The sequence below is a fragment of the Galeopterus variegatus genome, unplaced genomic scaffold (assembly GCF_000696425.1).
Source record: "Galeopterus variegatus unplaced genomic scaffold, G_variegatus-3.0.2 Scaffold2963, whole genome shotgun sequence".
NCBI classification, from domain to species: domain Eukaryota; kingdom Metazoa; phylum Chordata; class Mammalia; order Dermoptera; family Cynocephalidae; genus Galeopterus; species Galeopterus variegatus.
The window spans coordinates 241953-252512 of NW_007729074.1; the positions used below are offsets into that span (position 1 = coordinate 241953).

Below are 10560 nucleotides of genomic sequence, written 5' to 3' on the forward strand. Positions count from 1 at the left end.
GCAAGGTTGAAGGGGGTCAGAGACAAATTGGAAAAATGGAAAGTATAAGATCAGGGAAGATAGGGGAGCACTGCCTCACTGACTTTACATGGTTGGTTCAATGGAAAGTTTTCCAGTTTCTCTTTGTGTAAACTCTTTGAGTGAGATTAATACTTTTTATATCATGCAGTTAATGACATTAGCATGTAAGACCGGCCTAAAAGCACGAATCTTAACTTGATGGGAAGGCTCATCTCGCAAAGACCAGGAGGCACAGAGATCGATGCACAGGCAAGAGGTTTTATTTCCGGCATGCTGGAGGTCGCCCCGTTTTCAGGACAGGAGCGGCCCCGAATTCACAATGCAAGCAGCTTTTATACAGTTTTTTGAACGGATATTGTGATAGGATCAACTGTTGGTTATCTGTGGCGCTTTTAGATTTACAGGTGGGCTTCAGCTGGCGCCTTTTGGGTTTACAGGTGGGTTTTAGCAGGCTGGCACCCCTTTAGCGCATTTCTCAATTGTTTACCTTCCCCGGGGCCTTGCTTTGAACCAGCTATTTCCTGGAACCGGTGGGGGGCTATTAATGTTTAGTGCGCTTGGGCCTGGCCTTTGTCATGGCCCCTGATAAGCTGCATTGCTTATGCATTGTTACAAGACTGCGTACATTAAGGTTATATTTTCCTACAATTCTACTACTTATATTCTATGTCCCCCCTATATTTTAATTTATTTCCAACAAGCTTTTCTGTTAAGCTGAAGGATGAAAACACTATCTAGAAGCAAAGTTGAATATATAACTTTGCTGTCTATAGCTATAAAGAATGCCATAGAAAAGAATGCTATATGCTTAGTCAAGCATGCTTTAAAAATTGTGTCATTTGTCTTTTTGCTGCTGAGTTTTTCAGAGTTCTTTATATATTCTTGATATTAAATTTTTATCAGATATGCGATTTGTAAGTATTTTCTCCTGTTCTGTAGGATGTCTTTCCACTTTCTTGGTAATGCCCTTTGACACACAAAAACTTTATGAAGTTTATTATTATTTTTCTTTTGTTGCTCATGCGTTTGGTGTCAAATCGAAGAATCTATTGCCAAATCCGAGTCATGAAAATGTACCCATATGTAGCTCTTATATTTAGGTCATTGATCCATTTTGAGTTAATTTTTGTATGTGGAGTGAGGTAAGGGTTGAATAAATTTTTTTGTTGACCTGTATTTTAGAGTATGTGAACCCCAACCTGTGAATATATATCTGTTCTTATACATTGAGGACACACAGTGTCTAATTCAGGTTGAAGGTTATTTTATTTTTCTATAGTATAGTTTTTAATTTCTCTATTGGACCCTAAGAAAATTGGTTGAACTCTAATTTCTGAAATTTGTTTCTGCTTTTTTTTTTTCCTTTTTGAATTTTGATTATGAAGGAAGATAGTTGTGTTGCTTTGCCTCCCACGGATTTGTCACCCCTTTTCCCCTGGGTGATGGAGCCACCAAAGATTACTCAAAGCCCATCTCTTCTGAGCAGTGAGAAGCCCCCAAAGGGGGTTAATCTCCCAGAACCCTTAAGATAGAAGCATTCCTTCCATTTGGGAAATTAACCATGAATTGGGGTTCTCTTCCCGCATTTATTCTCCAGACCAGGAAGTTACAGGAAGAGAACATAGGTGGGGTTTTTTTCTCAGTACAGTTTAACAAGTTTAACAATAGAGCTGGTAACATTCAGTAAGAAAAGCAAGGTGACATTCTGTAATGCAATTAAGTGAATCCACCAACAAAAGCTTGATTTTAGCAAACATTCTCTTCTTATAGCAGTTTTCCAGTATCTTTACATATCAATCAGTAACCTGTCTGTCTTTGAGCCAGCAACCTTGCTGTGTTACAATTCTTTATTTTACAACAGAGATTATATATCCTGGGGAAAATTTCCAGTCCTTTTTTTTTTTTTTTTTTTTTTTCTTCTTTTTCAATTAGCATTTATTATTTTCTAAAATAAATTTTTTTTGAAGTACATTTTTTTCAAGATTTTTTTTTATTATTTTATTTTATTTTGTCAATATACAATGTGGTTGAAAATTTCCTGTCTTTTGCAAGGTCAGTATTTGAAACTGCAAGGCTTTGGAAAACTGGGCCCTGTGAAGTACATTTGTTTTATACATACTTCACAGTAAGTCAGGTATTCTAGGATGAGTCTTTTAATATCATTTAGTAGTGCTTCCGCCACTCCCCCCATTGAGTGGGAACCAGTGTATGTTGAGGCACTTGGTGAACAAATCCTAAAGGTGAAATATTTTTAGCAATCTGTTTAGATGTCTTTAATGCCCCAAACAGGCTAATATGGACTATGAAATTAGAGTTCAACCAATTTTCTTAGGGTCTGATAGAGAAAACTCTTTTCACTTTAGAGTTGAGACTCCATGACTCATCCAGAGTATTCAGGAAGAACAGAGTAGGAACTTATAGCCACCATGGCGAGTTCTGCTGCCCAGATGACTCCAGTGATTGTGGTTTTGTGTAGGAATCTTGGGAGAGGACAGGTTTTCAGCATGATCACTCTGTCTTTAAGCTTCTGTGCAGGACTGCAATGAAGTTTTATTTTTCCTATGTAAAAGGAAAATAAGTTGTTTTCTGAGAAAATAGAGATGACAGCTTTCTCTGAATTTTTGCAGGGTTGGGGCAGGGGGGGAGGGTCTTAATACCCAGTCTTGACACACTTTAATGTTATATACTAATTTAGCAAAACATTACTTTTAAGAAAGTTAGTTTTTAATGCTTTACCTAACTAGTAAGTCTTTCTTTTGTATTTCAGAAGCAATGCTATTATCCTTCTAATTGAAGATTTTGATGAAAACTAAATAGGCTTTATCAGCCAATTAACAAATCTATCAAAATAATGATACTAATAAAACTATCGGATGGATTATAAGATTTAAAATTACAGTTGTCTTTGGTGACTATTCTTTGAATACATTCCATTAATAAGATTTAGTCTTGGGCCGGCCCGGTGGCGCACTGCTACAGTGTGCCGCTTGGGAAGCGTGGCGGCGCTCCCGCCGAGGGTTCGGATCCCACATACAGACCGGCCGCTCACTGGCTGAGCGAGGAGCGGGGGCAACACCAAGGGTTGCGATCCCATTGCCGGTCCCGGTCTGGTACGGGCGCGACACTGAGGGTTGCGATCCGTTGCCGGTCACGAAAAAAGACAAAAAATAAAAAATAAAAAAATAAGATTTAGTCTTTAGTCACTTGTGATAATTCCTGATTCTGTTCTGACTATATGAACACTTGCTTGATGACTACTTTGTTTTATTTAGGTTTATTTTTACTTCAAGGGTACTAATGTACTAATAACTTGACAATTTTTTTTTGCTTCTGGGCTGCTTTTATCTAATTGTTCTTTCTTACGGATAGCATTCTGGTTACCAGAAGATAGAGGAAATTGGCTTCACCATCCAGTTTATAAGATGGGTATGAAAATGTGCTTCACTCTCCAAAGGCATGTACTAGAATTCTGTTTAGCTACCATGTGGTCACTCCATAATGATTATAAATGGTTATAGATAGAAGATTCATATATATGAGGAACTTGTGGATATCTATTCTACCAAAGAATAGAAATGTTAGTAATATTATGGGATGTACATACTTTTTAAATTGGATACACAAATCTGATGGTCGTACACTATAGACACAGCTACCAATTGGTATCAAGGTTGTAAGCCAAAGAGAATACAACAGGATATGTGTATTCATAAAGTTCACAGATTTAGATAAATCTAATTTAACTTTACTAAATCCTTTCTATTTTTGTCATGATATATGGTAGCTTTTTTACCCTCCCTTAAAATTTTTTTTATTATGGAAATTTCAAATATATATTAAAGTAGATAATAGAATATAATCTACCTATTATATGGGCATAAAGGAAAGAATATGATGTATTCATTACCCAGCTTCAAAAGTTATTAAGCCATAGCCCTTCTTGTTTTATCAATATCTTCTTGCCCATTAGATTATTTTGAAGCAAATTACAAAAATCATTTAATCTGTAAAAATTTTCTCTCTTTACGTATATAACCACAATACCATTATTGTATCTGAAAAAAATTAACAATGGTATCATAACATCATCAATCATCACGTCATTGTTAAAATGTCTCTAATTGTACAACTTTTAAAAAAGATGTTTTGGGCTGGCCAGTTGACTCAGATGGTTAGAGCGTGGTGAGAACAAGGTCAAGGGTTCGGATCTGCATACCAGCCAACTGCCAAAAAAAAAAGATGTTTTGTTCTGAAGTCCACACATTCCCTTTGATATGATCCCCCTGTCATGTTTTTCTCCCTTGCAATTTATTAGTTGAAGTACTTGGGTTGTTCATTCTGTAGAGTTTCCAATGTTCTGGATTTTGCTGATTGCATTCCGGTGGAGTTCTTTAGCATGTTTCTCTGACCCCTATATATCTTGTTAGATCTAGAGAAGAGACTCTTAATTTCTCACTATTGGTAATTTGTGCTGGATAATTTTTTTGTTACAGAGAGTTATCCTGTGCATTATAACATGTTTTTTTTTTTTTTTTCCTTTTTGTCTTTTTTCGTGTCTGGAAATGGATCGCAACCCTCAGTGTCGTGCCCACACCGGACCGGACCGGACCGGCAACGGGATCGCAACCCTCGGTGTTGCGCCCGCACCTCGCTCAGCCAGTGAGCGGGAACCGGTCTGTATGTGGGATCCGAACCCTCGGCGGGAGCGCCGCCGCACTCCCAAGCGGCGCACTGTAGCAGCGCGCCACCGGGCCGGCCCATAACTTGTTTAATAGCATTACTGGTCTCTAGTCATTAGATGCCAACAACACTCCCCTACCAGTTGTAACAACCAAAAATGTCTCTGGACCTTGCCAAATTGCCCCTGCCAAGAACCACTAATCTAGAGGCTTGATCAGATTTAGGTTCAGTTTCTTGGCAAGAATCCTTCATATGTGGTCATGGTGTATAGTGTTTTCTTCCTTTTTTATCTCCTTTGTCATATACAGTCTGTTGACAAACTATATATTTAAAATATTTCCTGAAGCTTTAGAGGCCTTAGTTTTAACATTTAGCATTTATTTGAGTATGTTATCTGATAATGTCCAAAATACATTAGTTACTTTACCATATATTTTGAATTTTAGAAAGAGCCAATATATTTTACAAAATATGAAATATTTTATAAAAATATTTAGGTACAGTGCACTAGGTGACTGTGTATCCTCTTAAGATTTTTTCATTTATAGACCCAGGTTTTGGGTTTCAGTTTATAGATGCAGATGATTCTCCTTATTTTATTATTAGATTAATAAAGTACCAATTATTTTAAAAGGGATGATTCTTAGTATCATTAAATAGAATTCCAAATGACTAATAAAAGGGAGAATACAGACTAAGTATACTTTTGACATTTTGTGAAACATTCAATTCTTTGTCTTCTGTTTATGTTAGTCCTTGACTCACTATTTTCTCTCTCTTAGCAATTGACGTTGGTCTCTTGACTTCTTAACAGACTATTTTTTTTGTTTTCTAGCGTGAGAACTTGCTTCTCCAATAAGAAAGCATATATTCTCCTTACTACTTTGTCTGCCTCCTTTTACCTTTATTTTCCTCTTAGGAACTCTGCTCAGTCTCTGTACTTGCCAGCTCTGGCTCAGGTTGGATTACCTTCACTTTCAGGCTTTGTTTACTTCCTTCTGTAAATCCTCACAATAGTTAGACACCATCAGCTCTAATTGTAGTGAACCAGGCCTCTATATGACACAAGACAAAATAAAATTAAATCCTAAATAAATGCAACTATGTTTAATAAGTACTTTTTAAATCAAGTTTACTTGAAAACACATATGCATTCAGTTGATATTGTTTTGTGTTTGATCCTTTAAGCACTCAACTCTTACTAAAGATCATAGATAATTTTTCCATCCCATGAATTGGCTTGATTGAAGCACGTTAAGAAGCCTGATACTCATTGGTAGGATATGAACTAAAAACATTATTTATCTCTAAATGTGAAGGTTTGCCAGTGAAGGTTCTTGGTAATTAAAAATTGACTAACTCATATCTGGTTTTTCATTTTTCATTAAACTGAAGAGCCAGGGTATCATCTTTCACTGGGCTCATTTTTTTCTCTGGAGAGTCTGTTGCCATTTATGTTAAACTAAATTTTGTTTGATTACTTATTTTCATGATGTCACATGTGCATGGAATTTCATTTTGAAGATCTTCACTTTGTGATTATTGGTGACTTTTAAAATAAAAAATGGCTTTGCATTCTCAGAAAGAGTTGGAATTTGATCTCTTATGAATTATAAGGAAAAGGCTTGTATGGTGGGATCTAGTGACATTTACCTAGATTATCTATGTCTGACATAGATAGAAACTTGGTTATTTTAGCTCACTTTAAATTTGCTTTTGAGAACATCTGCTATTGCATTAACAACAGTTATTGCTTCTGCTAAATGGTCTTTTTTACCACACTAGTCTACCTTTCCTTTCTGGCACTTTAGTGTGTATAACGCAATCTAACACTTAATTACATGTCCCTTTATAATTTGCAAGTTCTTTCTCCATACTCTTATTTCCCTTTTTACATTAAAAATTTTTTGAGTGCAGGAACTGTGTATTATGTACCTTTTACTGAACATCTAGAAAAGACTCAATATGCTTGTGATTGATTGGCAGATAGTTGTATATGAATTTTGTAAATTTGTCCTTAGGAAGAATTACTTCAAATCTGACTATGCCAGAAACCGTTGACTTATAGAAGTCAGAGTCATATATCTGCTTTGGTAGAAGCTAATACAGTCGTGTGTCGCTTAACAACAGGGATATGCTCTGAGAAACACCTCGTTACATAAAAGTGTATTAGAAGAAGGAACAGCAATGAATTTTCCTATTATCTACACTGGCGACTAGTTACATGAGTGTGAGCCCTCTAATTGTGTTACTAAGTCTTTCTTTGCCTCCCTTTCCTCATCTGTTAAATAGGAATTAGAATAATACTACCTGCAGAAAGTTTTGAAAATTAAATTACAGGTAAGGATTGTGCTTGGCACTCAGCAAGCACTCAGTGAGTATTAGCTAATTGTTATTAACTACTATTTTACTATGGGGCTGGGTGGTAATCATTTAAAAATGCAAGAATTCTAAAGCAGACAACAACCCTTTTACTTGGGGTTAGACCTAATGGGTCAAATGCTTAGCTTTTTATCTTAAAGGTCTGAGCTACTTTTGGGAGGGTCACCCCGTGAGTAAGCTAGGTGCTCCTCCTCAATGTATTTTGCAGTAGGTTTTTTTAACACCAGCGTCACCACAGAGATGTGAGTAATGCGTTGTTCTACAATGTTAAGAAGGCTGCTGCATCACTATATGATAGGAATTTTTCAGCTCCATTAAAATCTTATGGGACTATCATTGGATATATAGTCTTGACTAAAATGTCATTATGAGGCACATGACTGTACAATCCTATAGACCTAACCTTTTGCTGCTATTTTTCTGTTGGTTTAGCTTCCTTGAAACAGGGCATAAATAAACGAACATTACCTTCAATCTTACTTTCAGATTTTCCAGCCATTTATGACTTCTTTGTATTTGGTTACTGTTTTTTACTAACTTAAAAAAAAAGACATGGATATTATGGGACCTGATTTACTTCCCTTTTTCTTTGGAAACAAGAATATCTGGTATACAGAGTAATATCCTACCAAGGATAAATGAGGAAATCATAGTTCTAAGATGATTTCTGCTGATAGGATATGCTTTTATTTTTTTTTTTAAATTTTGGCAGCTGGCTTGTATGGGGATCTGAACCTCTAACCTTGGGGTTATAAGGCTATGCTCTAACTGAGCTAAAGGATATGCTTTAATTTAATCATGCTTCTACTCACCTTTCTCCTCAGTTAATGAACAAAGGCAAGTGTGACATATGTTTTGGAATGAAAATGTTGAATTAAGAGAGCTTTAGGAAGGAACAACAGAAAAATATCTTCTTAAAAAGTCACTTCTTAAAAAGTAATACTTTACGTAGTAAGAATTCAGGCATTTGTTTGAGATGCCCCGCTCTCAAGTTACTACATTTAGTTGTTCAATTTGAATCCTAGGTTTCAGCTAGTGCATCTATGAAGATAGCACATTATAATGTGTGAAACCCACAAAAGGATGTGACTGCCCAATTTGTTCTCTGTATTTGGGATGAAAACTGAAGTTAGAAAATGTATCAAGAGAGACTATGAATTTAGAAATTCCGTTTGTTGGGCTGGAAATGTCAGGTAGGAGACTGTTTTAGTGTGGTTCTTTTGATTTCCATTACTAGTCACACTCAAATTATGTCAAACAATGGCAGATAATAATAAAAAGGTACATATGGACTGGAACTGAGGCTGGTTAGCCCCAGGATTGCTCCAGGATTTGGTCTCTCTTAGGCCCTCTGATTTTTGTCTGTCTCCTCCTTCCTTTCCTTTCTACATGTCACTTTAGTGAAAGTGAAAGAATTCACTTTCAGATTCTCTCTGCACTCACTCCACTCTTCTTTCCCTTTGCACTGGTTGCTTTTTCTTGCTCCATCAAGCTGCTGTAGCTGTAATTCTCATGTCTTTTCTGGTCCTTCTCTCCATCAGAATCTTTTAGTTTAACCTCTCACTAATAACTAACAAACTCTCAGTACTTTCTAAATGTTTTTGGATGTTCAGGGCTCAACTCATCATTTTATACTTGGGCTGTATCTATCTTGACCAAGAATTTGTTATACTAATAAAAGCAGTTGCAGTATAATGGCCAGTCACCATGTATGTGTTTCATGGATCATTGATAAAGTTTTCTCCTTGTACATAATACCAGAAGTGCCTTTACCCTTTGATTTCTAAGAAACAGTTTAAAAAAAAAAAAAAAAAAAAGAATGAATGAAAGAAGTAGTCTCATCCTGTGTTTTTGAATACTAGACTGTTAGAGCTTCATTGTAGAGGCATATTAAACAAGAAAAACAAGTGATACTTGAGGCTGTTAACACCATGTGGGCCAAATCACATGCTGCATCATCTTTTTTGTTCTCAAAATAGACAAAAACTCTTATTGAGTCCCTGTTCTGGGTAAAACATTATCATTTTACATATTTAATTCTTTCTTTTCCTCCAGTGAAGGATGCAGGAAGATTGGAACATGATTTCAGTATTTGGTTTAGACAAAAATTTGTGTTGGACTGCTTGCAGGTCCAAACTACAACAGCACAAACTTCTATAGCACAGGGCCTTGAAAAGAATGGAGTAGGTGGTCAACATACATTTAAATGACTTGTGTCATTTTGTATATTGTTACATTTTTTTTTTTTAAAGATGACACCTCTCATTTAATGCTTTCTCTAGAAGTTTCCACAGTATGTGCTGCCCCACCCCCCTTATTTCAATGAATATATGTTACATTAGAACTCAAAGCTCAACTGAAAAACTGCTCAGGCAATTGAAATAAGTTGTAGTTGTCAGTGACCTCTGATTGATAAGGATTCTCACAGTTCTATCTCTGTAATGCTCAGAGAGCTACATTGTGTATATCATCTGTAGCTATCAAGATAGGATGGTTTCTTAGCATAGAGGTGCATGGAGTTTTTCTTCTTGAGTCAACAATGGTAAATTAATTTGGAATATTTTCAAGTTTAGTTAGAGAAGATAAGTTAAACCTTCTGTTTGCTATGATTGACTGGTAATGTGTGTGTGTGTGTGTGTGTGTGTGTGTGTGTGTGTGTGTGTGAAATGGATGTGTGTGTGTGGCTGGCCAGTATAGGGATCTGAACCCATGACCTTAATGTTACCAGCACCAGGCTCCAACCAAATGAGATAACTGGACAGCCCCAAAATGGATGTCTTTAATTAGATGATATTTAGTACTTTAAAGCATATTTTGGCATATGTTATTTTATCATATCCAATAATGTGAAGTAAGTATAGCAGCTATTAGAATACCTTTTTTTATTGAATCATAATTGATTATACATTAATTGGGTACAAAGTTGACTATCAGTACTTATGTATATAATATGTGATGATCAAATCAGCATAATTAGTATATTCATCATTACAAAACTTAATCATTCTTTGTATTCATTAACCAATTTCTCACTAACCCCCCTCCACCTTCTCTTTCACAGTTCTAGTTCCGAAGTTCAACATATTACTGTGATTGTTGTTTCTTTCTTTCTTTCTGTCTTCCAATGTTCTTTCTGTCTTTCTGTCTTTATTTCTTTGCTCCCACTTATGAGTGAGAACATGTGGTATTTCTCTTTCTGTGCCTGGCTTATTTCACTTAACATAATTTTCTACAAGGTCATCCATGTTGCTGTGAATGGCAGAATTTCATTCTTTTTTATGGCTGAGTAGTATTCCATTGTGTAAATATACCACATTTTCCTTATCCAGTTGTCCCTCAATGGATATTTAGGTTAATTCCATATCTTGGCTACTGTAAACAGAGCTGTGATAAACATGGGAATGCAGATATCACTTTGACAAGATGATTTCCATTCCTTTGGGTATATTCACAATTGTGGGTTTGCTGGACTGTGTG

The 10560-nt window shown here is 36.0% G+C and overlaps 1 protein-coding gene across 1 annotated transcript in view; it reads left to right on the top strand.

The window, feature by feature from the left end:
- COMMD1 (copper metabolism (Murr1) domain containing 1) overlaps positions 1-2855 on the top strand; it is an 80428-nt gene extending 77573 nt beyond the window's left edge. Inside the window, exon 3 of the mRNA XM_008583547.1 lies at positions 2789-2855. Within this exon, the coding sequence (XP_008581769.1) occupies positions 2789-2815 (27 nt within the window). The 3' untranslated portion in view covers positions 2816-2855. The remainder of the gene's footprint in view (positions 1-2788) is intronic.
- Positions 2856-10560: the final 7705 nt, after the last annotated feature.